The sequence below is a fragment of the Gobius niger genome (genome assembly GCF_951799975.1).
Source record: "Gobius niger genome assembly, chromosome: 13".
In the NCBI taxonomy this organism is placed as follows: domain Eukaryota; kingdom Metazoa; phylum Chordata; class Actinopteri; order Gobiiformes; family Gobiidae; genus Gobius; species Gobius niger.
The window spans coordinates 24,208,253-24,235,929 of record NC_136864.1 but is presented as its reverse complement, the minus strand read 5'-3'; the positions used below and the strand labels follow the sequence as shown (position 1 = coordinate 24,235,929).

General features: G+C 40.7%; 1 protein-coding gene and 1 long non-coding RNA gene across 3 annotated transcripts; both read left to right on the top strand.

The window, feature by feature from the left end:
* Window positions 1-888: 888 nt before the first annotated feature.
* LOC306972557 lies at window positions 889-10,059 on the top strand. Its single transcript, XR_013793503.1, has 3 exons — window positions 889-1,111; window positions 7,841-7,956; window positions 10,034-10,059. It is a non-coding gene; the product is annotated as an uncharacterized lncRNA (long non-coding RNA).
* Window positions 10,060-11,091: 1,032 nt separating this feature from the next.
* On the top strand, window positions 11,092-26,994 carry st18 (ST18 C2H2C-type zinc finger transcription factor). 2 transcript variants are annotated; one of them, XM_079569142.1, is made up of 18 exons: window positions 11,092-11,294; window positions 14,249-14,851; window positions 15,454-15,588; window positions 16,310-16,400; window positions 16,483-16,575; window positions 17,019-17,227; window positions 17,357-17,556; window positions 19,631-19,885; window positions 20,483-20,589; window positions 21,148-21,210; window positions 21,498-21,566; window positions 21,774-21,836; window positions 22,302-22,382; window positions 23,660-23,881; window positions 24,345-24,460; window positions 24,533-24,636; window positions 24,755-24,898; window positions 25,010-26,994. In XM_079569142.1, the coding sequence occupies exons 1-18, from the start codon at window positions 11,189-11,191 to the stop codon at window positions 25,148-25,150; spliced, it is 2,802 nt and encodes a 933-aa protein (XP_079425268.1). In that variant the 5' UTR covers window positions 11,092-11,188; the 3' UTR covers window positions 25,151-26,994. The 2 variants fall into 2 exon arrangements, with proteins under 2 accessions (XP_079425268.1, XP_079425267.1); XM_079569141.1 differs by having other exon boundaries at window positions 24,752-24,898; window positions 25,010-26,993.
* The last annotated feature ends 683 nt before the right edge of the window (window positions 26,995-27,677 follow it).

Sequence of the window (27,677 nt, the reverse complement as noted above, 5' to 3'; positions counted from 1 at the left end):
CGGTTGGTAAACACTGATAAGGGCTAAATAGAAAGCGGTCAGGCAGAGATAGTTCTGTGGGAGCCCAGATTGTGTGCGGTCTGTTAAAATGAGATTCTGAGCCTGTCCTTTTTATTCTCCAACCCCCCCACCGCCGCCGCCGCCACCCCTTACACCCCTCCCCTCCCCCGAGCCGCGTTTGTCTGGAAAATCTCCAGTGACCCGGCTCGCCAGTCCCAAGCTGCACTATTCTCCTCTCTTTTTTTTTTCTATTTGTTTTGTTTTTCTAACAAGGGTCAAGTTGGCCAATAGACATGTCCCTGATGCTTATAGACAGCTGTCATGACTTCAAGTGCTTACAATGGCAACAATTTACATGGGCTCGACTGCTGTGCGATAATGAGCACCGCTTCAAAGACATATAAAACTATATCTCCCATACGCGCTCAATAACTCACTTCCAGTGTTTTGTCTCGGGCCGGAGCGGAGCCTTTTCAATCTCGAATTACCAATTACACGTAGTATCATGATCAAGTCAAGGATACATGTATATATTAATTACGCTCTATAATTACGCATTTGCACTCTCTTTATTGTAGCCCCTAAGGAATATAAATCTCATTTCTCAATTAAAACCACTTTCTAATGGGTGTTTAGTTTCAGCCTATACACGAGCCCCACGTACATGTCACTGTGGCCATTGATTCATACTTTGGTTTTTCTTTTCTTTTTTTTCCCCCAGCTTTTTTTTTTGTGATAAAAAAAAAAAAAAAAAAAAAGACCTTCACAAGATCTTACCTTGAGGATCGCCCTGTGGTGTATTTGTACAGAAAAATAATTCAGCCCATTGTAACTCAGCGGCTAATGAGATTGGTTGTTAAGTGAATGACACAAAGGCTACAGAAAAAAAAAAAAAAAAAAACAAGCTGAGCGTTTCGGGTGAAAATCAGAGTGTCCCTGCTCAAACGCACACTACACACACGCACACACACGCACACACACACGCGCTCTCTTCTGAATGAGCAGCGAAGGCTTTTTGGACTAGCCCCGGACGCCACCTCGATATTCCTTCTGCTCCGTCTCCTCCCCGATGTCAACCATGAGACGCAAAACAAAGGCTAATAAGGGCATGGTAAGTGGAGCCGGCGGTCCTAGCCCCTGACGGACATGTTAGCGGGAGAGGCGCTAGCTGGTGTCTGTTTGATGATTCGCCGAGAGCCTGGCGAGATAGGTCACTAGTGCAGGCGGCGAGACGCGTGCTGCTGAATTCCAAACTTTTTTTTTTTCTTTTTCCCGCCGCTACTTGTCGGTGCTGTACTTGAACTTCAAATTAGCTCAAGGACTTTTATGAGTGTGTGTTTTTTTAATATATATATATATAGCTGCTTGTTATTGTTGCTGATTCTACGAGTGGAATTTATCTAAAAAAGAAAATCTTACAGAGGCACTAGAAAGCGTCTTGCTAAGCTGCCATGCTTAGTTCGTATTGATTGCTCGGCTGTTTACTCTCTCCAGAGTGGATAGATTTGGCTTCTCCACAGCACACTTATGGCCACTTTTTTTTTTTCTCTCCCCCCGCCGACCTTTTTCATCCATTTGAATTGGAGTACACAGAGGTTGCAGTAATACAGAATTTTGCGAGTGCATTAGCTTATCATGCTCCAGTGACGGTCTGGAAAGTGGGTTAAAGTCCATTGCGTATATTAAACCTTGGACTTAAGTCAAATTTACATTTTGTTAAAGATTACTCCTTTTATTGGTGCATATAATCATATTCATGGACCATCTGCTGATTTGGCAAGCCCGGATCAAACTCGCAAACCAGCCCTGCTAACCTTTTAAGAACAAAATAGACTGGCTTAACTTGACGAGCGCAGAAGTGTGTGTGTGAGAGAGATTGTATGGATATTGGCTAATGCTTAATTTAGATCCTCCAGGCTGCTAGTGCCATATTTTATTTTATCATGATCACTAGCTTTGGAAGCAGACGGGGCCGTTTGTTTGAACAACTGAGCAAATAATGTTCGTCTGACAATAAGCAAAGCGAAGATCTTGGTATGAGGAATCTGATTAAACTCTTGACCACAGAGTTTATGCACGTTGCCATGGTTACGTAGCCTTTATTGCCCACTTCCACCTGGTTCTGGACCAGATTTTTTCTCTTTCAAAAGTATTACAACCCAGCTTGGGTCTAGTTAGTCTAGTGAGCGGCTTCAAGGCAGCAGACTTTTTTTTTATTCAAATACGAATCTTGCAATGGGCATCCTCACTGCACGGAATACTTATGTTCGAGTCCTTCCAAACAAAGCTTACGCAGATTGAGAATTCATATGCCAGAGGTAAATCCGAGTTAACACGGATTTATACTGGCATGAGTTAAAGGACTAGAGTTTGTAATCCAGGTGGCCGAGGGATTTCGCCATACAGTGGCAAAAATCACTTAAAACTCCCCCCTGTATCCAGAGCCACTGGGCTCAGTAAGCAAACAGATTGTTCAAAATCAATGACGAGACAAATGCAACCGAGCCGGACCCACGAGTGCATCTCCATATTTGTGTATGTGCTCATGTGCCTATGTTTGTGCATATGGGTATTTTTATGTAGACGCCATTAAGGATGTTTACGTTGAGATTTAGACAGATTGTCCTGACGATGGACATGTCTATTACTCCATTTGTTGGAGTCATTTTTTTCATTTTAGAATATTTATTATAGCTTTAATGCAATATAGATAAATATTGAAATGTTTACACTTTCTGCAAATCTCCATTGCACTCTATTTGTTGTCTGAAGGGCGTTTTTTCTGTTGTTTGTTTAATTTGTTTGTGCGCTTTATTTGTTTATATTGCCGTCATTGTATTTATTTTTTAATGTGAAGTGGATTAAAGTCAGGTGATTTAAACATTGAGCGCATTAAAGTCTCCTAAATTAGATGCTATTTATCATTCATGACTCTGCTTGCCACCACAAGCAATCCCCGCCAGTTGAATTATCAATCTGAGATACAGTGGCGCGCGCTAAAAAGGTTATAATGACTGTTTAGATGGTCCACACTAATCCGAACGCATGTGTAAACAATGAAACAAAGGTGTGCTTCTCTGTGAACGTGTGCATGTGGAGGACACGGGAGATAGAGTGGACTTGTTTAATGACAGGAACAGCTGACTCATTTAGAGAGAGCAGTGAAAGGTAATTAACCCTGGGAAAACTACAGCTGCCATGCGGGCTGTTCACTTCGGCGCAATCTGATTAGGAATCACTGCTCGAGCCCCTGACTCCTTTCAGGCGCTGTGTGTGCTCGCCATCAACTTTTGCCTTTGCCCCGGGAGAGCCCCCCGGAGCCGCACCGGAGACCTGCCTTTTGTGCCAGTGCAGGAGGAGGGATTATCTGGAACGGTTACTACGTTTTCTCCAAATTGCAGACCACCTGGTAGCATTCAGCAGACCTCTTCTATGAAAAGGCCTCTCCTTGGGTTGGAACAATAAGCAGGATTACGTTGCTCATTGTTGCACCAAGGCTGGAACTTCTTTTTCCCCAAACACCTGTCCCCTAAATTAGACAGGTTTGGGGGAAAAAAAGGAAAAAAAGAAGAAGCATTTTCACAACACCATTTTCGAAATTTCTAGCTAACACACTATGCCCGAGCAGACTGGACACTTGCCAAAGCATAAATTGTCTGCCACTCCATTTATTATGCCATTGATGCACAGTGTCGTCAGAGGCGATACTAATTTTATTTGTCTCAATATTTTGGTGCTCCAAATTGGATTGAAATGTTTGTGAATAAAATAGCATTGCGTCCAGACTGTCATTTATCTGATAAGAGAACTAAAAGCACCCGAAAATTTGGTCAAAAACAGAAATTGGCCCTTTGATGTTAGAAGAAACAGTCTGGACTTGGTGCCTCCGAGTGGTCCAGCTCCAGATGAACTCAATTTAGAGGGACGGCTTTGGGGTGACTTTGGAAAGCGATGACAAGAATCGTCGACCACCTCGGCAAAGGTGTCACCATCTGACTGTTTCATGGGACTCTTGCGAACTCCCTCCAACGACAAGTTTCCCCTGTAGTTATGCCATCATAGCAAATCATTGAAGCGAGCGCGGCAAAGCCAGGCTCCTAATTGTCTGTTAAGAATTCAGTGAGCTGTGTTCTTTTATTGAAGCATCTCGGTCTTGGAGAAGTGATGCGGTGCCAATACAGCTCCTCTATAAGAGTACTCTTTGGCAAAAGGCACAAACACTTTGCTTGGCCGTCAGGGTAGCTGTGAGGCTGTTATATCTGAAATCGCAGTTGACTTCAAGATTTTTGACTCTCTCTGCGTGAATCCGTATCCACTGTCAGACAGAGGAATGCTCAGAAAACGCATCGGTTTTCACATGCGGACTTTGTATACTGTCCATCATTTGGCCTTCTTTATAACAACGTATGGTACCAGTGAACAGTATTGACGCCGTTTAAAGGAACCGTTTTGGAAAACCAATTGTATTAGCTCTACAAATAGAATTAATTCATGAAAGGAATTATCTCGCATAGTGAACTGTAATTATAATGGCAAACTTCGAAATCTCTCCGGATCAAATTTTAGACCCAAAAAAAAAAAAAAAAGAACAGTCTGCTCCCTCCAATTCCTGAAATAAAGCTATTTTAGTTGGGGTCCAGCTGGAATTTGGGCTTTTGATGGTTCCCTGGCGAACTCACAAAAAAACTCCCAAAACAGAGAAAGAAAAAGTTGTTTATCTAAATACTTTGTTGAGTTAATTTTAATGTGAGTCTAGCTCATCATGGATCCATTTGCATCTCAATAACATTTGGCAAAAGCAATCATCCTTTTACTTCTGAGCTGAAAAGCAGGTATGTTTCTGCCAGCTCACCTTTCGCTGCAGCATCAAGCCTCTTTTTTTTTTTTTTCCTTTTTTTTCTCTCCCTTGCTAAGCTTACTTTGCAAAGTTCCCCATAGGCGTAATTCCGATCTCTTTCCGTATCCTTCATTACAAGGCGATGTGAAAGTCAAAGGTGCTATCTCGGGCTGTTTGCTCTTTTATTATACATAAACAGAAAACACTTAGCATGTAAAATTAATGTGAAAATTATTCCCGGGGTAAACTATAAACACAGAAGTTACCCCACACGTTTACCCTTCTTTCTTTTTCTTTTTTTTCTTTTCCCCTCCTTCCCCTAGATCGGAGTGTAATTGCCAGTAATCAGGTCTGTTTGCTGCTGATAAAACCACTCTGAATGCGAGGAACCCTCTTTGTGTGATGACTCAATTATGCCAGAAGTGGCTCATCAAACCTGGCCCATCAGCTGCTTTAATAAATAAGGAGGAAAACTTGCTGCAGGCGCATTATAATTCCATTCATTCCATAATTAAATCCATTCCAGTTTTAACCCCTTCGCTCGGTGCGCTTCTGGAAGGATAGGGGAGAGAGAATAAAAAAACAACAACAACAACAACAAGAAGAAGAGAAGGGGTGGAAGAGGAGTGGGGGCGTCTGGGTGGTGGGTGGGGAGGGCGGGTGAGTATACAACACACACCAGACAGTGACCTTGCACGAAAGCACCCATGCGTTTCCTATAATTCAAAATGATACTGTTGAAGAAAGGTTAAGAGAGAGCGGCTCGCGCAGGGAAAAAAAAAAAAAAAAGAGAGAATGGCGAATCAGTGCGTTTTTTTTTTTTTTTTTTTTTTACATGCACATTGTTTCCACGCACAGCCTTAGCCGGTAATTATATTAAAAAGAGTAATCTAATCATAACAGTTGGTTGGTTGGAGTGTGCGGCTCTGACATTTTCAAATCTTATTTTGTGTAATCTCATTTGCCTCTATCATCTCGCCTGGACCCCCTTACGTCCTCCTCCCCACCACCGCCACCACCACCGCGTCCACCACCACCACCACCACCCTTTACCCTCCTATCTGAAAAGGAAATGTAAATAATGTAATTAATTTTATGCTCTCTCTCTCTCTGTCTCTCTCCAAGAATACTTACTTTGCTTACTGGCGGGACTAGGTTTATTGGTTTTTCCGAGACGAGGTATCAGAGAGAGTTTATGCGTGCCGCGCTAATTACAAAGGGGGGAGCGTTTCCCCCAAGTGCGCGGATAAGCGGACAACTCCGGGACGCGCAAAAGCCTCAAGGTCAGCGATGAATATCCAAGGCAGCTGCACTGTATTAATAAGGCGTTATTAGCCGTAATAACAACAACTCCTGCCGCCGCTTACAAGTCGGAGTGGCGCTATCTGAAGGGTATTTTACACATATCCTCTCCCAGCCCCCCCTCTTTATCTCCGCCGCGTCCGGCCGCGCGATAATGGTGACTAGACGATGGTTATTCATGATTTGCCCGGACTGAAGGGGGGGAGGCGGCGACCCCCCCCCTTCCCCTCTGCACCTCCCCTACTCCCCTCTCCCCTCGGTGGCGGCCCATTCTCTGCGCGCTGTGGTGGGAATGCTAGCAGATGGGGTTAAGGGGGAAAACCGGGGCTTGCTCAAGGACAGCTAGCAGCCAGATTAACACGTACTAAAATCTCATGAAACCACGGCGTCAGGCACCCCCCCCTACCCCCCCCTACTCCTGTGCACCCCCCACCCCACCCCACCTCCCCCAAGAGACGTCTCCCCTCTAGACGAAAAGAGGGGAAAGAGTCGTATTTGTCTTGGACTAGTGCGTTAAGAGGAGGGGGGGGAGATGCATAAATATGATTCAGCAGATGACGAACCAGCTCAAATAGAAGTCTTTTTTCATATGCTAATCAAAGTGAGTGAATGCCCTCCCTACTACAACTCCCCTCCCCAACAACCCCCCCCCCCCCTCTAGTTTTTGCTTTTCTGGGGGAAAAGAACTACTGTGAGCTATAATTAAGATTATCATGTTGTTGTTTTTCAAAGCAAACAGAAATATGTAATTCCATAATAAGATCTATGAAGTGAAGAGGCTTAATGTAGTCATTGTCTCTGGCCTTGTTTGCCTCTTAGATGTCTCTTGTATTAATTAGGAGCAAGCAATTTAATCTCTGTCACGCAATCAATTTACGTTATGTGAACTATTCCGGGCGAGGATGTTTTTGTGCGGCTTTTTTCCATCATCAAGATGAATGTACTCGGAGCAAATGTAGTACTGGCAAAAGTGTGGACCTCATAGTTTAAACTTTTATTTAAAAATTGAGCCAGTTGTAGAGCTGATTTTTTTAATCACAAAATTATCGTTGCCGCAATGCAAGGTGACGCAATATCCGTATCGCAAAAAGCCACAATGTATCGCAAAATCACTGAGTTTCCCACTTTCCATTACACTCGTGCAAAAACCAAAACAGACAGTAACTCAAAAATGTGCCTCGTTTTGGTCATGATTTTGCAGTTTTTAAGTTTACTTTTGTTTTATGACAAACTTGACGCTTACGGTTTCTGTTGGAATTTAATTGAATGTACTGTGTTGTTGAAATATGACAATAAAATCAGTAATGAAATAGTCAGGATGGTTATTAAACATTGCAATGCTTTCCTCATATCATGCAGCTCTAGCCTGTAGTCTGTATTAGACAGGACAGCACGGGGAGAAAGTGGGTGAAGAGCAGGGAGAGACATTCAGCAAACTGTCGGAGCCAGGACTCGAACCCAGGAGTCTTAGGCCGTACATGTGTGCAGCAAATATGTGCAGAAGCTTCACAACCAGGGTGTCTCTTTGCCTTTTTGATATTTCACAAAACATTTGACGCCGATGTGTTGGTGTAGAACTTAAATATATAAAAACCGGTTGAAAAAACGGACAAATTTGCAGGACAAAAAAAGTTATGTGATTGGAGTTTAAAATAATAAAAATAAACAAAGATTGTCTTTCTCTTCCTTTTCTCTCCCCAGAAAATAAACAGCAAGAGCACTTCTCGATCCGCCAAAAGTGTGTAAGCGTCAACCAGAGCGAACGAGGTGGATCTGGCGTCTCATCCGACAAAGACCTCGCGAAACTACAGTGGAAGGTAAACACGGTCGCCACGAGGCTCCGCGTAAAGTTCAAGACAAGCCATGGGGATGAGGAGTCTCTCTGAGGAGGCATGATTGCGTAACAGTGTTTTGGATAAGTAGCACGCTAAGTGGTGTAGTGTTGCTGCTTCTTTGACCGATCATAAACTGAGATTGGTTTGACTTTATGCAAAGCTGTGGGTGGCGTGAAGATAATACATGCTTTAAAATGTTTTTTGCTCGCTTACTCTAAATAGACGGCTGCCTCCGGTCCTCGGCTTGTTCCTCTTATGCCATTTTTAAGACAACTTTTGGGTGCCAACTCTAGCGTTAACATAACATCTTAACTCGAATGTTTCAAATGGGAGAAGAATCTTATTTCATATGTCTTACTTCCTAATAATTCAAGTACTTTAAAGCATACTTCAAACCGGTGTAAATATAGAATACATGTAAAAAGCTAAATAAACAGCTTGAGCTTCTAACAACCAGCATTTGTTCTTTACAAAGCTAATTAACTATGGGCTTGTAGTGGCTGTAAGGGAGTAAATGCTTCTGCCACTGAAATATCCCCTTGCGCCTCTAGATGTGTCTATTTGTTCTTCCTTTGTAAATACTATGCGTCACATGTTTGTGCGTGTTGCCATGCCAGGCGACCTGCCCGTGCACCCGCAGAGGTCTTGGTCTCTTTTTGTCAAACCAAAAAAAACAAAAAAACGTTTTCAAATCTCGATATCGCTTCTCGTTGTGGGGGGAACTTGCATCGCTTCATATGTTTGACGAGACAATCAAACCGTGTAATTTCTCGTCGGATCGTATTGTTTGGTAAATAACAGTATGCAGTGGTAAAAAAAAAAAAAAGAAGAAGAAAAAAAAAGTGTTTGAGCTTTCGAAATGTCAAACAGAGGAAAAAAAAAAAAAAAAGTCTTAGTAATAATTGCGTGTGAGTCAGTGTTGATATTTAGCTCCACTGATAACATCATTTGAACTTTGATTTAATGTCCGTGTTGCAGTCACTGGTTGTCGGACGTCAAAAAACAACATTTTGCCTTAGAAAAATCTAATTCACACAAAAAAAAGCAAACGTTGTAGGCGGGAAAGTGTCCCGAAACTAACGAGCTACATTGGTTGGTACAGAATGTAATCTATAGTGTTTGGGAGTTGTTTGTCTCAATAGGCTGTAGTAATCAAAAGTAATGAACCTATTATGAGCGGGACCTCCGAGGGCCCGGCGTGGCATTAAGAGTGTGCCACATAAAAGGTTTATTAAAGGAAATTAAGGTCCATCACTGCCACACCTGCTCCCCTATTATAAATGTATGACAGGTCAGTGCCTTCAATCACAACAGCAAACGAGAGAGAGGAGTCATGTTTCCCATTACCAGGGAAAAGTAACAGCATATCCTATGACTCACAGATTTCACTGGCCTGTGACCACTATACGCCACCATCAGCCCGGAATAATTACGTTTAATAGGTTTTATTTGGGAGCCACAAGCAACAGCCCGCGAGAGTGGATGGATTTTAGCAACTATTTTTGTCTAAACACACACAGAAAGGTGCTGTTGGTACTTTGCTCCCATTATTTAGTGTCATTACATTTTCACTCACCTTTGAAACTTTCTTTTTTTTTTTTTTTTTTTTTTTCCCCAACCAAAAACATAATACTCTGTGTGTTTACATATTACTGGGTTTTTAGAAGCTCTTTGTAATGTTGACATAAAAACAAATTTGGGGGGACTTCTCCAAAAAAATGGGATGCACTACAGAGGTGTTTTTGCCGCTACTATTCACAATGTGTCAAGGGCAAAATATAATAATAATGTTGACAACATACTGTTTTTTCCTTTTGACCAAAGTATGGGTATTTGTGATTTGGCATGAAATAATTACAAATAAGCAATGCATTTAAATCGATTTGCTTGGGAAAGGCCTATAATGTTGATGTGCGGACAAAGCGCAAGTTATCGGTGAAGACATAGATTTGTTTTTTGCTGTGGAGAGGACATTTTTAAATAAATCGTGGACATGTTTAAATGAATGTAACATAAAAAAAAAAAATCTTCAGTGCATTGATTACGGATGTGTTTTCAGATGGATTCTTCTGACAGTGAGGAGCAGACTTTGAAAACGTGTAACAATATTATAGGTGAGTACAGCTAAAAATGGCGCTTGTTTGCATATTCCACTTATCGCCTTTCATTTGGGGCGATCGAGTTCAACAACTCAACTTTAGAACTGTCAATGTGACGCCGTTATCTTAGTGGACTCGAGAGCACTGCACATCTGCTTCATTATTCACAGGGGAAGAACTTCATTAAACGGATACAGTGGCTCAAATTAGTTAAGCAGCGTGGATATAGAGTATGATTGAAAAAGCTCTAGACTGGGGATGTCATTATGCAAGTGTTCGGGGTCTCCCAGGCCTGTGTGAACACACAAGGCCATTACCGCATGGGGAGAAAATCACAGAAACTATGATTATGGGTCGTGCTTCATAGGAGTGGGGCCCAACTTGTGAATGAGATTTACACGGAACTATTGAGAAAATTGATTTAGCCTTTTGGATCATGTTACCGTCAAAGAATGAGCTGCCAGTGAATGAGGCAGCTCTGCGCTTTGTGTCGTTGACAAGAGCACTTCATTGTCCTTGGAGTTAATATACCTGAAAACATTTGTGAAAAATAATATGAAATTAAACGAAATGATTGTGTTACTTTTCTCAGATTCATTTATTTAAACTTACATGTTTTTTATTTGTCTATATTACTGTAATTCAATCCTATAAAACGTAACAAGACACTTTAATTTAGCATATTATGGAGAGACATCGCCACACAAAAATGATAAAGCTCAGCGCTTATTTAATAAGATCAGTTTTTCTAAAGATTCTTCAAAACAACTTTTAGGAGTACAATGCAAAACATATATATGTATATATATAATAAATATATATATTTACATGAAGCTCTACAAATGATCTTCTACTTGTATCTTACTTGTCTTTTACTTTTCCCAGGCCCAGCCGAGAGCAACGCAGAGAATCACAGGTAAAAAATCTGATTCTAACTACAAAAGTCTTCTGCTGATAACTGGTCTGTCCCTGAGGAAATAGCCAGTCGCTCTTTTGTTTGACCCCGCTGCACATTCTGCTCTCCCCTCCACAGTCCATATGGGTCAGTGGCTCGAAAGAGGAGTGCTCAGGAAGGGGTGCAGGGCGCCCCCGTCAACAAGAGAAAGTCCCTGCTGATGAAGCCTCGCCACTACAGCCCCAGTGAGCCTTGTGAAGAGGAGAGCGAGGACCTGGCAGCACCGCGGGACAAAGACGAGCTGAGGAACACTGACACTCCAGCAGGTAAACAGATGTCCTGTTGTTTTGTCTGTTTTGATGAACAATTGACACTGAATTTTAAAATCCCATCTGTTGCATTCATATTTCCCTCCCTCTGCCATCAGCCAGCAGCCGCAGTCATTGTGCAGTGGAAGTGAAAGACTACACTGCTGGGTCTGCATTAGTTGTGTCTCACGTCGGCAAATTGAAGTTTTGACAGCTGATCCACCATGATATTTTTGGCGTGGTTTAAACCTCTCTTGATGAGGCCAGATTTTAAGACCCCTCATCTATCCTATTTCAATAGCCAGTCCGGAGCTATTGAGTCCATACAATGCGAAATAGAATGGCTCATGCAAGCAGCTCACAATCAATTCAATTAAGTGTTTCAACAGTTTGCTTACTTTTACAAACCCAAACGAGCCGTCAACAATTCAAGACGACGCTTCAGTTTAGTCCCAAAGTTATCGAAACATTGTGTACGATTCTTACCATATATACTGTATATATATTTTTCCGTGACTAAAATTTGTTGTATTTTGTTAACCCTCTTACTGGAGTACATGTGCATTCTCAGCCACTATAATCTGCTCTGATTTGGTATATTTTTAACGATGTAACTAAGCAACAAACGTAATTGTCCCTTTCAAAAGCTTTTGTTAGGCCCTCTAACACAGTCTAATACATAATTAGGCATAATGTCTACAGCTCATTATAGTACACATGTGTGTAGTTAAATGGACCAGGAGAGTAGCTCACTGAATTGTGTGGATTTGATCGAAATGGAATTTATTTGTTTCCTCTATTCATATTACGTTACAATTATCTGAGTAATTTACTGTGCATCATCAGTTTCCTTTTGTTGTCATGTGTTTTTTCCCTTTTTGTCACTCCACACTGGTTAAATATCTTTCGGCTCATGAAATTCTGCAAACCAGCTTTGAAACAAAACAGTGTTTGCAAAGTCTGAGGAGTGTCAAATGAGCACAGATATTGCTAAACATTTTCAAAACAATTTGCTGCCATTGTCAGATGCGGGAGTTATTTTCTGTAAAAACACCAAAAATTGGGAAAGTGGGCTGGTGGCAGTAAGGATTTAGCGGGTGGGGAGCTAGTCATATCTGCATTTTAACAAAAAGGGAGAAAAATAAGCCTCTCGTTTGGTCGAGCCACACTGTGTTCAACTCCAGCCAACTCCAGGCCTGCTGCAGAGTGCTGGTAATGGCTATTCTGGAGTACAAACTGTTCACCTGTTCCAACATGCAGACCACCGCAGGGATCCAAGTTTTTTTTTTCTCCTCTCGTTCTTCTTTTCACTGCACTTCTGTGTGCACCGGGTATACGTCTGTGTGTTAGTCTGACTGTACACACCGGTGTCAGGCCTGCAGTCCATCTGGACCAGAAACAAAACCCTTGTTGCTGGGCTTATAAATGTAAATACGTGGAACTGGCTTTCATTTCTCATTCAACACAATGTCTTTTTTTAGCACTTTTTTTTTTTTACAGCAGCGGCTTGTCAACTATTTTGGTATTACACAAAAAAAGTATTCTTTTACTGATTTTATGACATTTCTTTCTAGTTTTAGGTGTTTGTTTTTTGGTTGATCCTTTTCACTATGTTCCAACCAAGATGATGGTATGATTGAATCCAAAAATAATATTTAATCCACTTTATTCAGAGAGTACAGACAAGAGCTTTATGTGCAAATCACTCAATCTAATTCTCACAATCCATCGCTCTGTGTCTTTTAAACCTATTGGATCCTACTTTTGTTAACAGCAGCCACTTACAATAAGAGGATAGACCAATAGGTCCGACCCACAAAAAGTAGAAATCTCTAGAGTCCAAAGAGCCTTAATGAAGCATAAGTTTGACTGGTTTGGAAGGATCGCGACAGATTTGGGTGAATCAATCCAGATGATAGCCTTGGCTTCAATTGTTAATCACTGACCAAGACTAACCATAATCAGTGGTGTTAATAAAGTGTTGTGCTGGGTGCTTTTTGAGGGATCACCGTAACCCTCTTTGTCTGCTCTGGCACTGCCAGACGCCAGGACATGAGACAGGCTTTCACTCTAAATCTACTGTGTGACCTAAATTTATGGATTCAACTGATATTTCCTCACATTTCAAACTAATTCAAGTATTGGACTTAACACGATAGATGCCATTTTACTTGAGAAAATAATCATAAATGTAAATAATATAAATACAAAATAAATGTAAATAATTATAAATATGTTAAAGTTTTATTTTCTTCCTTAAAGTGAAGTTTAAATGTTTTACAAATCAAATAGATTATGATAATTGAAATTTAAAGTAAAGTAATAATCGTTAAAAGTTCCTTTGCTGATTTCAGCAACTAATCAGAATCCCCGGGCTTTGACCAATGACACGAGGGAGGGGGAGGGGAGGACCTTCATTATTTACTTTGAAATTTCACTCTCACTTTCTCCTTACTTCAATCTTACAGATGTCACTTTAAAATATTGTTCTGTGTATCAGCAGAGCTTCTCCCTCCTTTTTTTCCTTAAGTCATTGTTTCAAGAAAACATTTTTTTGTTTTCATGAAACAATAACTCTGTGTTTTGAACAAATGACAAGATATTTTCTAACGGATAAGAAACTAATATTGTTTGGCCACAACCATGTAAATCATGCAAAAACATTGTGCTCCTCATCTGGTGCTTTTGAGATTCAGAAATTGTCGCCTTAAAGTGTGTGCCACTAAATTTATTATAGGAATTGCTTGCGATAGTTACATGCCTTTGCTCTTATGATTGTGTTTTGTGCTGTGTCTAAATCATCCAAACGTTTCTAAAAACATGTTTTTATCAAGAATTTTATGGAAGTAACTAAATCCATAAAAGGATTAAAAGATTATAGCAGACGAACAATTGTTATTTAAAAAAGATGCTTGGACTTAACCATGCAATATGCAACAATATGTTGAAATGAGGTTGTCTTGTTGTTCCAGATGGGAACTTGAGGAACGGTTGTCATGACGGGGATTCGCTCGGGTGGTCTGAGGTGATCTCTAATCACTCGCCGCAATGTGACTCTAGTGAAAAGCCAGTAATGGATGAAGATGATGAGCTTCTTCAAAATGAAGACCAAAGTCAAGACAGAATGAGTGGCACATCGTCCCCCCACTCCTCATACAGAGACATGCAAGAATCTGAGTGGGAGCGTCTACCTCTGTCTGCCAAGCTCAACGGCTCCAGCCCTTCCAGACCCTCGGAGGAACTGTTGCGGAGAAATGGCCTGCTACGAGAAGAGCCTATGCTGTACAGGCCGCATCCCACAGAGGAGGGAGACAGCGAGGGGGAGACAGAGGCGGACAGGCCCGGCCGACAGGACGGCTGGGCTCTGGGACTCCATGAAAGAGCTCTAGAGATGAGAGGGGGCAGAGTAAACTTCAGCCTGTTGGAACAGGCTATAGCTCTGCAGACAGAGCAGAGACATGCCCTGCACCATGCCTACAGGGAGATGGACCGCTTCCTCATGGAGCAGATGACCAATGAGAGAAGACACCAAAGGATGATGGACCTGGAGAGACTCAGCTACCACACAGGCAAAGGTACTGACCCTAACCACCACAACACAAAGGATTGAATTGGAACACACAGAAAAAAAGCAAATACAACAAAAACGTTACAGTAATTTGACTGTTCAAAAAGTAATTCATATCCTTCAAGCTGAGGTCATACCCCTACGTTTTGAATGTCTGGACACTCAAATACTCTAAAAGGAATACAAAATAAAATAACTAAATCAGAGGCCAAATCCTCTTAAAACTAAAACAGTTTTGGCAACAAGTAAGTAATAACAAAATACACAATAAAATGCACTGATGGATTGCATCTACTCACAATATTGGATTTAGGAATCAAGTTAGGAATCAAGAGGATATTTAACCATAACCATAAGTCTTAAATCCTCCTAAAGTACTTCTTCTTCAAATGAGCGCAGCTAAACGTGTAATCCTAGATGTAATCTTTCGATGGATATGTATTAAGAAGTGAATGCTCTGTGTTGTACAGCAGTCTTAACTAAAATGGCAGATTAATAAATGTATTTTGCAAAGATTTTCAACCCACGGCACATTGCTACATTAAGATGTGACAAAGAAAATGCTTTTTTTTTCTTTTGTTTTTTACGAATAAATGATCTTGTTTCCAGACTCTCCCCGCACTGATAAAAGGGACATCAAGTGCCCGACTCCTGGCTGTGACGGCACAGGTCATGTGACGGGGCTGTACCCACATCATAGAAGTCTTTCTGGATGTCCCCACAAAGTCCGAGTCCCTCCAGAAAGTAAGTTGTGTTTGTTTGGATATTTTATAATTATGTACAAATATTCAATATATATATACGCCCAACCGAGCTCAGCACTAAATCCTCTTAGCAAAAAAAAAAAAAGAAAAGAAAAGGCTTTACTTATATACACTGAGTTAAATTCAAAGATGTGTATAAACTTTCTCATCCTCCTTCCACGCTAATGTGTTGTAAATTGTGCATACTGACTTCCTTTTCACTCTGGTGATTGTTAAGTCATTTCAATATAACTCCACAAACATTCAACATTAAACAGTACTGTTACAAAAGGAACAGAAAAAGTAATTAACTTTTTTTTCCTCAAAAAGGCGCATGCTCTCAGACTGGCGGCAGTATTTGCAAATCAAAGGGCGAGCCAACGCAGTATTCGAAAATAAATAGACAACTCTAACAAACTAATTGGAGAATATGTACAGAAGGGAAGTTTCTAAGGATACAGAGCGGACCTTTAACGACGCGCTGTTTTGAAGAATATAATCAGCTGTCTTGTTACGCTCCTCTTTGCACTAAGCTATTTACATTTCTGTGTGTCTTACAGTCAAAACGCTTTTCTCTGTCTTGTGCCTATGAGGGATCTTGTGTACCATAGGCATTAATGAACGCACTAGTTACATAAAACCCAACACATTTAGCGTTTGCTTTCAGTGTGACTGGCGCTGAACTCACTCACCAGTTAAATGTTCCTCATGTGTCCCGTCAGTCCTGGCCATGCACGAGAACGTCCTCAAGTGCCCTACACCCGGATGCACAGGGAGAGGCCATGTCAACAGCAATCGTAGCACCCACCGGAGGTACACTCGCACACGAGGCCATTAGGCTGCGCTCTCCCGAGTTTACTTACAGTATTGAGCTAATGTGTTTGCTCCTCCACAGTCTGTCGGGCTGCCCCATAGCCGCCGCTGTGAAAGTCTCCAAACCTCAAGAAGAAAATCTGAAACACAGACAAACACCTGACCGTTCACCGAGGTACAGTGTTCATTACATTTAAGACTTCATCTAACACAAGTGTTTCAAATAAAACTAAGATTCTGAGTTATTCACATGTTTAATAATAATAGTTTATAAAAAACAAAGGAAATTTGTCATCTCAGTCTCAACAGAATTTAGCCTTTTTCAATCAAGCAATGGTTGCTAGTCCAGTGAGTTTCTCTCTGTTGGAGGGATGATAAAAGAGCAGAACTCTTTGTTCCCGATGGATATATCATGGGCAGTATGCCCACTCCTACTATATTAATTAGTCTGGCAACCTGGCTGTGGATCTACAGTGCACATCAGATCCCAGACTATGTGTATAAAAGCACTGGCAAGCTTCAACGCTTTAAAAACAATGTCTGCACTTAACTCCTTCATTAAACTTGGCTTGCTCATTATTTGCGTTTAACCCAATCATTTGTTCGGTTTTCTTACAGAGCCATTGGTTTGATAAAGAAGTTTGAGATAAACCAGTTCAACTACAGGCTCTCTCACCCAGTAGCAGCCCTGCAAACAAGCCTAACGAAAGAAATGGACAAGTATAGCAGAATTCGCTTTGATTATGCCAGCTTTGATGCACAGGTCTTCGGTAAACAGCCGCTGATGGGGAGCAACCAGGAGCAGGAAATTGCACATTTCCCTGATTGTGAGTTTTTTACTTTCTTATGAACATAATAATGGTTTAAAACCTTTTCTGATCTTGGTGCATTTATGTGAACAGCATCAGCCTTCTGGTATATTGGGACCTAATAAATGCTAATGATTTGTCTTTCAGCTCCTCCGCAGTACACTGGCTTTCTTAGTGCTTCAGGTGGCCATCTGCCCACCTCTGGCCAGCACAGCCCACCGAGTCAATTCAAAAAAGAAGACAGTCTCCAGACAGCCGCTGCCACTGCCGCTATCCTTAACCTTTCCACACGCTACAGGAAGAACATGGAGGCCGCCACTGACCGGCCTTTGGCAACCACCACAAAGGTAATCAAATTAGACCACTTGGAAATGCATTTAATGTGGTCATTTTAAAGGAACTCTGATTTGTGTATAAAAAGAGAAGGCATCAAAAGAGTGGATTTGGCAAAGGGAAGCTGGCACTCTGGTGACAGAATTACAAGCAGGATTCCAGACTCTAAAGCTTTAATGTACTCAATTCGACATTTGTGTAATCACATGAGAAGATGCAGAACAATTAGCCTTACTTCCTAATTACAACTCCTTGCCGTTTTAAACATGTGGCATTGTATTTTGTTTCGACATCATCTGGCATGTAAAAAGCCTGAACTGTTGACTAAAAAACACTGCAGATGGCAGAGGATATTTTGCTTAGTTAAAGGAGCCAGGATGGTGTGTGTGTGTCGACGAGGATTTTGGTAAACGGAGCCAGTCTTACACGAGACGCCTAAAGTTCGATCTGTGCCTCTCCGCTCCCTTTCGCTAACTTGTGCTCAAGTCCCTCTCAGAAGAGTCCAGCAGGTTACATACATACATGCTGCACTGTAGATGATTCAAGGTTTCCACACCTACACAGCACAGATCGTTGTCTCCCAGCTTGTTGAGCTGAGAACGTGGCCCTGTCCCAGGTACCAGCCCACTGAATGAATAAAACAGTGTTAGCAACTTAATCATCTGTTCTCATTTGCAGCTTACTTGTCTTGGAAAGAGCAGCTTTTCGAGTCGGAAAAAGAGAGGCCATCTTTAACGATTGACATCCTTTAACTTATCTGCATATGTATGTTACGCTTTGAGAATAATCACACGCCGAAATCGCCCTAACGCCGGCTTTTAAAGTGCGAACGAATGCAACATATCATGCATTAATAATAGCCGAATCATTTTAATAACGGCATTGTTTTTGTCCCTGAAACATAATTAAAATCCAAACGCTCATCCTTTAGTTTGCCTCTGTCCTCTTCTGATGAGGTGCACACATCATCAAATAGCAGGGTAATTAAAGTGGACAGCCACATCCAACGGCCATGAAAATTATACCTTTTAATTTATTTGAAAGGCTGCCCTTTGTTGCAAAAATAATGATGTATAGGCTCTAATAACACACATACGTCCAATAATTGCTCTCATTCACGAAAGGGGATTCTGGCGTTTAATGATGTAAAAGTTTTAACGCCACAAACAGCTATAAGTCATCTCCCTCCCGCAGGACAAGCACATCTGTCAGCAAGCAAACTTATGCCACATTAAGCTTTTAATTTTTGCCATAATAATGATGACCTAGAACCAGCACACCCAACCCCCCCCATCCCAACCCCCCCCTTCGCCCCGTGCTGCCATCTTTGTGTGTCCTACAAAACAGATGACACAGCTGTCACCGGAGAAAAACTACACACCAGTCATTATTATTTTGACGTCCAGCGGAATTAGCAAGGCCTTAGATAGGTACTTTGTCCGGGATTAGGCGAGCTTTGATATTTCAAGTTCATCAATAATTTGGAGGGTTTTTCTGACGGGAATAAAATGTTCTGCCATTTGCCTCATTGTGCACGTTTTATCGGTTCGCTCTGGCCCTGTGATTGAACACTAGCTACTGTATAAAGGTGACCTCCTGGTAGAAAAAAAAAAGAGAAATAAAGAGAAATAAAAGACTTACTATGAGAAAGTAAAATGATACAAAAGACAGAGTTACACACTCTGTTTGTGCATCTCAAAAAGTTACTTAAAACGACTGTGCTAAAGCTCATTATTTTACAAATTTTGTTTTTCAGTTTATGCCTCATTTTGTTCCTGGTGTAATTTTTTTTTTTTTTGACACAATGTAATGGAGAAAAAAGCCATAACAAATAGCTTAAGATAAAATGTATTAGAATGTACAATGTTGAAATGGTTTACAAAAATAAACTAATATTCAAAAGGATGTCACCTGCATTGCATTGTATTATTATTGTAAATATTATAGAACATTTTGGCTTCAACCTTTTTCAATTCATCTCACTTTACTTGTATTCAAAAGTGACGAATACTCAATACTTACCGAACTACAGCCTGTTTCAATGTTAACTTTGTTTTCTGACTGTGAAACCTACCTCGCTGTGTCCAGGACATGCCCATCGCGGTGGACGAGAACGGCACGCTGGACCTGAGCATGAAAAAGGGCAAGGAGCCCAACCCGAGCCCCAAGCCCCCGTCGAAGTTGCCCTGTGACGAGCTGCCGTCTCCTCTGGACGTGGCCATGGCCAAAAGCGGGGGCATGCTCATCGGCCCGGCCTTCTACAAGCCGCTGTGCGAGCGCGACAGCTGGGAGAGCCACTTCCCGGTCAACTTCAGCAAGCCTCACCTTCTGCAGGACAAGGAGGTGCGCACGAAATAAACAAATCCAAACGAATGGCCATGCCTTATGCAACGGCGGAAACGAATGACACCTTTGTGGTATTAAAATGCAGTGAAAAGTTATCAGCCGTGTTAAACGAGTGAGAAAAAAACCTGTCACTGCCTTTGTTATCTGGGCTTTGAGAGATTTGGAGAGCAACAGTACTTAAAGTGCGGTTAGTCCGAAAAACGTTCATCAAATTCAGCTTTAAAAGCTGAATTTTGCTTATTATGATGAGCTAATTAATCATGTTTTATGTTCGAGAGTGCTTTAAAGTCTTCAAAAGGCATTTCTGTGTTTTCCGAGTACCATTCAATTGTAGTTCGAAACAAAACACACCGCATTCAACCCGGTTTTAACTTAACATCTGCTCACTTCAAAATCTTACAAAAAGCCTGTAGATTAAGCGCGACTTTAAAAGCATATATACTGTATATAATCTCCCTGCTTTGCTCTCTAACCCTAAACCTTGCGTGGTAAGAGTATTAAACAAGGCTTTTCGGTAATTATTCACTTTTAGGTCACTGGTCCAGGTTTAATAATGTGAAAGTCAATGGCATCCCGCTATTGTTTTTGTTGCAGGAGGATTTTGATCACATCTCTCTGGAGGAGCAGCACTATCAGGGAGATGGCATGTTGAGCCCAAAAGCCAAGCTGCTATTAAGAGATACCAAGAAAGAGCTGCTGAGGTAGGTCTCTCGGCCAGCGCCGGGGTCACCGTGAGGGGCTGGGGGGTGGGGGATCCGACATGTCTAGGTTCAGTCAGCTGTGCATAATGAGTTTGCTTTTGAGGAGGCGGTTTTTTGACAGATGGTCCGTGCTCTTACAAAGAAAGCGATGTCGAGACAGTATAAGTGAAACTGAACTCAAGTGTGCCATATTGTAACTAATATGTCTGCAGGTTCATGTGGAGACCAAATGTTTCTTTTGTAAAAGTGAGTTTTCTCCCCGTACGTCCTGTACAAGCTTAAGCTCTTGACTCTTGTAGTTTGCTAGAGTGCATGCTCTGCTGGTTCTCCTGTTGAGAATGGCACCAATAAGTAAAGTAGTGAATCTAGTTCAGCACAACAACCACTAAAGTTCCACTTAAGGAGAGCGCGCGCAGTACAATAATAATGTTACTAAACTTCCTGCTGTACTAACTCAGAATCACATCACTGACCATGATAGGCAATAAATGAGCAATTCGGTAAAAGCTTAGAAAACATGCATAATCAGTGTATTAAAGTGTATTTGTTCTGCCGCAGCTGTCCAACCCCAGGCTGTGATGGCAGTGGCCATGTGACGGGGAATTATGCTTCACATCGGAGGTAGAGTAATTAATTACACCTCATTAGCAGCAGCCGATATACAGATAAGGAAAACAATGCTGATTGTTTAATTATGTTGATTATTACTGTTTGAAGCAGCGTGTACACTCAGATAGCTGCTCGTGTCATTTGTATTAAAGCTGAAGTGAAAAGCCTTGTCACAAAGGCAACACAACAGTGTTTTCACTATTATATAAATTTGCATTTTGTCATTGTATTAAGATGCTATAATTCAGCTGTGATCAAAGAGTGCATTAAACTGACTGTTAGCTCTTTATCCTCTCTAGTGTGTCTGGGTGTCCCCTGGCTGACAAAACACTCAAATCACTGATGGCAGCCAACTCTCAGGAACTAAAGTACGTTTAATGCAAACTTGTTTGTTTTTTTCATTCCACACTCATCTTCTGTTCAGTGTGGTTCAGCTCAACTCCAGGTCATAGCCCGCCTTTTCCTTCACCCTTTCCTTTTACTATACATAATGCATGATGTGTGTTTACCTCACAACGTGGCTGCTGGCAGTCTGCTGTAAAAAGCACCTGGTCTCTGTCTCTCTCAACCTGCAGGTGCCCAACACCTGGTTGTGATGGATCTGGTCATGTGACTGGGAACTATGCTTCACACAGAAGGTAGGAGAGAAATGCGCACATAACTAGACAGGAAATACATTTGCTAGATGCATAACATTCACACAGATGGCAGAGGCTGCAGAAGAGCGAACTTCATGTGGCGCCATGCACAGCGCAAAGATAACAAAAATGAAAGCACATTGGCGCAGTAATGCAACATAGTAACTCTTTTACCTGCTGACCCACAGAAGTGACAGTGTCCAGAATGAAATTAGGTGACGCTTGCTAAATTGAAGCGCTAAGCTAATGCTAATTACGCATTAACTAGTTAGTCAATAATATACTACAAAAAAACAACCCCTCATTTGTCTTTTATTACAAACGCATCTGTAATTGTCACCGTATGTCTAATTAACACACATGACTTTGTTGTTATGCGCACTCATGTTAAATAAAGTGTAGTTTTGTTTATTTGTAGCTAAGTTCTCTGCGGTGCTAACCTGTGTGCGTCGCGTGTGCGTGCAGCTTGTCGGGGTGTCCGCGCGCCAGGAAAGGAGGCTTGAGGCTCACACCAAACAAGGACGACAAAGATGAGCAAGAGCTTAAGTGAGATCATTTCACCATGCATCCTGTCATTCTTTTTTGTTCACATCTAAAAAAAAAGGGGGGGGGATATTGTGGAAATGTGTCACCCTGATGCCGTATTACACCTGGAGGCCATTAAGTTAAACAAAGAAAATAATACTGCTCTTCCAACATTGGGGATGTTTTATTTTTCTGATGGATTAACAATGTGTGGGGTTTATTCAGGCTTTTATGTGTATCTAGCTTATTGAGTGCTTTCTTTATAATTATAGTATATTAAGAAAATATTGAACTGCCTGCCAACGCCAGTGCACCCTTTTTGCTGTAATCACCCTACACTCTGTTGTCTGAAAGTGTTATTGAAAAAAAAATAATGTAATTGATTTGCAGTTTAAGCCCAAAGTCTGATATATGAACCTTTGTTTACTTTTAGCCTACATCTGGACAGAGATTTTTTTTTTCTTTTTAATTACTAATGCAAGGGCATGAGCTTAGGAATTAGATCTCATACACATTAAAGAGAGAAAGGGGGGAGGGTAGCAAATGTCACTAGATTATTGTAAATGGTGGCCCATATGGCATGTCTGTATTGCCCTGGCGTGTGATGCTACCTACCTGTGGTCCATGAAAGTAGTCGGGCAGTGTTGTTTTGTCCTCTAAGTGCAGCTTTGCCCATGCCATCGAGGAACAAAATGCTGAAACAGGCTTTTTGTGGCAGCACTCTGCAGCGTGTGTGCTATTTGTATCATCTGACGTGGCCTTTCACCTTTATCAATAAGGGAGGGGGTTATGGCCACCTCTAAATTACATTCTTTCGCATGAGGGGACAGATGACAATTATGTGTAATTCATGTCACTCCATTACCGACCTGCAGAAAACACGGCTAGGGAATGCAACTGATAAACTCTTAATGAACGTGCAGCAGCAGGAGTCATGTTTTTGGCACAAATATTAGTAATGGTAGAATGTACACACTATTTTTCCACTCAAGGATTACTAACTTCTGGTTAATACGATTAGTGGAGTCCATTTGTAGTTTTAGAGAGTTTATTTTTAATCAGCATTTGGCTGGATTAATCAACTTAATGGTTAACAAATCTTCCGGTCTAGTTATTAAAAGTGATTTTTTTTAATGATCCCAGAAGATGACTGTCCACTATTTTTTATTTGTTCGTGCTCCACATATCTGCTCAGAGCAGTCACATGTTTTAGCACAGAGATATTATTGAATACAACTCACACTGAATCATTTTTCCCGGTGCGAATGCAGATTAACAACATTTGTGTGTTCTGGTAGGTGTCCAGTAATGGGATGTGATGGACAGGGCCATATATCGGGGAAATACACATCTCACCGCAGCGCGAGCAGTTGTCCACTGGCTGCCAAAAGACAGAAGGAGTCGTCCATCAATGGCCTGCCCTTTGCCTGGAAGGCCAATAAACAGGAACTGCCCCATTGTCCCTTGCCTGGCTGCAATGGCCTTGGACATGCCAATAATGTGTTTGCCACTCACAGAAGGTGAGGCTGCTGGTCCTCCATTTTATCTCGAAACAATACTGCTGGGCGACATGTTGTGTTTTTACTAGGGCTGACCGTTATGACCTTCAATCAATATCAGGCATAACATTGCATTTCACAGTAACAAAATAGGCAAATCATTATGTAGTGTTCGATTTTTTCCAACACTTTTGGATATTATATTCTCTAATAATATATATTTTAGGGATGTTTAAAGAATGTTATTTTCTATAGTCACACTAACAGTTCTAAGTGAAGATCACATGTTCCAACTTCTTTCTTTTTTTGCTCACATGGGTATTGTGAAACAGAAAAATAGTTTATTATCATAAAACATTTGCGCCCTATCTATTTCCACACTTAAAAATAAACCAAGATTTAATGTTCTTGCTATAGTTTTATACAATAGCCTCTTTGCCCTTGTTCCGTTGACGTTACACTATGTGCTCTTCCCTTATCTAAGATATGTCATTTCTGACCTGCTGAACCACAGCTTATCAGGTTGCCCGCTGAATGCACAAAGTATCAAGAAAAAGCACCCAGAAGAAGAGATGACTATCAAACTGAAAACTAGCAGCGGTGAGTATACTTCATGGAACAACACGGATGATACTGGCGTGCACACTATCAATATTGTCTTTTGTTACTTAGGTGTTGAAAATAAGGATGACATTCAACACTTGGATCATGAAATAAAAGAACTAAACGATTCCAACATGAAAATAGAAGCTGACATGATGCAGCTCCAAACCCAGGTAAATATTTACTCTGGCATCTTTCCTCTTTCAACCAGGTGTTTTCTGTGTTAAGGCTTCCAAATTTTGACTGTGCCTTTTTTTTCTCCTTTTTTTTTTCATTTTGCCCCGAAAGCAGATTTCATCGATGGAATGTAACCTGAAGACAATTGAGGAGGAGAACAAGATGATGGAACAGCACAACGACAGCCTTTTGAAGGAGCTCGCACGCCTTAGCCAAGCTCTCATTAACAGCTTAACAGACATCCAACTGCCTCAAATGGTATGGCTGCGAACTCGCTACTCATTACCACTAACTTGTCCTATAGGGATAGTCTGGTGAAAGCGCAATGTTTACTAATAGTCACACGTGTTTTTTTTTTCTCTGTTACAGGGCCCCATCAGTGAGCATAATTTTGAAGCCTATGTGAACACATTAACTGATATGTACAACAACTCGGAGCATGAATACTCTCCGGAGTGCAAGGCCCTCCTGGATAATATCAAACAGGCTATTAAGGGCATCCATGTTTAAGCAGTACTACCCAGGGGTTTCTTTGACTTGGGATAATGGCACTAGATAGCTCTATTTTCCACAAAGTGCAGGCCTGGCTGCATGTATAAGACAAGGCTTTTGGAAATGTGTACGGCATTTCCACATAAATACACTGCACTGAGAACATTACCAGCCAGATGCTTTTACTGTTTCTGCAATCAGTCGATATGTTCATCCCGGTGAGGTTTTTTTTTTTTTCCTTTTTTCTACCCCTCTTGCACTTAATTATTTTGTATGGTTTGCTTGATTTCAATCTGTATGTGATCACGTCATTCTTATATTATTGCTATTTATTATTATTATTATTATTATTATTATTATTATCATTATTATTATATATGTCCATCCATGTATTTATTTCCCAATTTTATTTATTTCGACGAGTGTAAATTGTTAATATCAAAGTCTGTTCTGCGCACTGTAGAAGCACATTCCAATTTCATGGCATACTTATGCCACCTAGTGTTGAAAACCTATATTAGTCTTTATTATTATATCTTCAGTTGGATTCCCCTTAAAAAGAAACTACCAAAAGCCTAAATATTTTTAAGAAGTACTTTTTGCTTTCTTCTCTTCATTGGAGACTGAATGTAACAAAAAGACAAAGTGAAGCTCCAAAATGCATTTGTACTGTATTTTTCCAATACGCAGCTGAATGCAAACAGTAAGTGACACTGAGCAAAAAATCATGCAACATCAGTGAACTTGAATGTCCGATCCTGCTTTGCAAAGCGTGAGGAGAGAAGTGCATCATAAATGAGAAAAAAAAATCCACACTTTGTCAAGATGTCTCTGTTTTTCTTTTCTTTTAATATAGATATTAAACTGCCTTTTATGCACACAACATGCAGTGTGCATATAGTATGTGCCTAAATGTATATGATTCATAAAAATATAATGAGTACTATGTTTTGTGGTAGGACAGTATTATGTGAATGGTGTCGAATTTAATACAGTACAATTATTTTCATAGGAGCAAATGTTTGATGACTGTTTCAAATCTGTTGTCCCGGTAGCTATAATCTCACAAGAGATATCACATCTGAGAATCCTATTATCATTTTCTATCTCCGTGTTTTTGCATGGACTCTCTAAAACATATTCATGGCTTAAAAAAAAAAAAATACTCTCAAGCCTTAAGATTTAGACCAGTCAGACTACTCATCCAGCACTTACCAGAACCATCACAAGAGTAGCTCTTCAAAAGAAACCCAACCACAAATCACTTATGTCTTGCATTTCAGTTGCAATCAACAGAAAAACAACGAGCTAAAGTTTGGCGATTTATTTATTTAAATCATAGCACATTTGTACTTTAAGTTGGCCACATTGCCCTTTGCTTTGGAAAAAAAAAAAGTGGAAAATATACAGTTGTTTGTGATTGTATTATTTATTAGGGGAACATGGCTTTATTTTAGCAAAGGGAAGTCATGATGATGTTGCCACTTTCCCAGGACAAAACAGCAGGAGGGCCAAATTCAAGGGGGACATAACAATTCCCATTTTGTCAAAAAAGAAAATAATAAAAAATCGTATGACCAAGTATTTATTATTTGTTCTATTTAATTCTTATTCCACACATTGTTTGCTCAGGAAGTTTTGTGAATACTATTTATTTTCCCTGTTAGTATTCGATGTTTTGTAATGTGAAATGCTTTTTTTGTGGAACGATATTAGTACGATGAAATTGTATTGTATTTTTTCTTTTTCTTTTACATTGGAGCGTAATGCCTTTTGAGTTTAGGTAGTTTGTAAATTGAAACTTCCTATTACTTTTACTATTTCATAATAAACAGATATGCGCTGTGTTGTACAGTTTGTGTATGGTAGAAATAAACTTTTCAAACGCGTCTGTTTTCTTTTTGGTTTTTGTTTTTGTTTTTTCTAGTGGCAAAGAGGCGAACACGGGCCTTTGCATCAGCGGGCATCAAGTTTCCTAGTGCGGTAGCGACATCTAGTGGATAGTCCAATGAACAACCGCCACCGTTGACTCATAGAAGCTGGTCATTTTTCTTTAGCCCTGATAACGGATTGATAACTGGAGCCAATATGTTTGTAAATGAAAAGGAACATTTTGAAGACGATACATTTTAGTTTTAAGCTCGATCCCTGGACTGAATTAGATGTGTCATACATAAACAAAGCTGACATTATGTAGACCTGAATGATAAGAAGTGAAATCAATAGCCAATTACTACATAGTTACCCAAGTTAAGTTGCACTGAATATAATGCTTGAATGGATAGCTCTTAATTTCTAAGTAAATGACTGTGACTGTCCAAACTGACCATGAGACAGTAACACAGGACAACAGGCATGCAATAAACATCCAGACCTCAGCTACTGGTATTTGTCTAAGATAAGATAAGATAAGATAAACCTTTATTGATCTCACAAAGGAGAAATTCACTTGTTACAGTCGGCGTTCAAGAAGATCACTCAGAGTTAAGAAAGTGCAGCTGATGCAGAGATTATTGCACATGTTACTTTACAGTCTGTGTACAGT

Excerpts from the sequence above, each read along its gene's own strand:
- st18 (XM_079569141.1), top strand. The coding sequence starts at position 11,189 with ATGAAGCCTCGCCACTACAGCCCCAGTGAGCCTTGTGAAGAGGAGAGC. Across the intron at positions 11,295-14,248 it reads GAACACTGACACTCCAGCAG|ATGGGAACTTGAGGAACGGT; the intron begins GTAAACAGATGT and ends TTGTTGTTCCAG. Across the intron at positions 22,383-23,659 it reads AAAGATGAGCAAGAGCTTAA|GTGTCCAGTAATGGGATGTG; the intron begins GTGAGATCATTT and ends GTGTTCTGGTAG.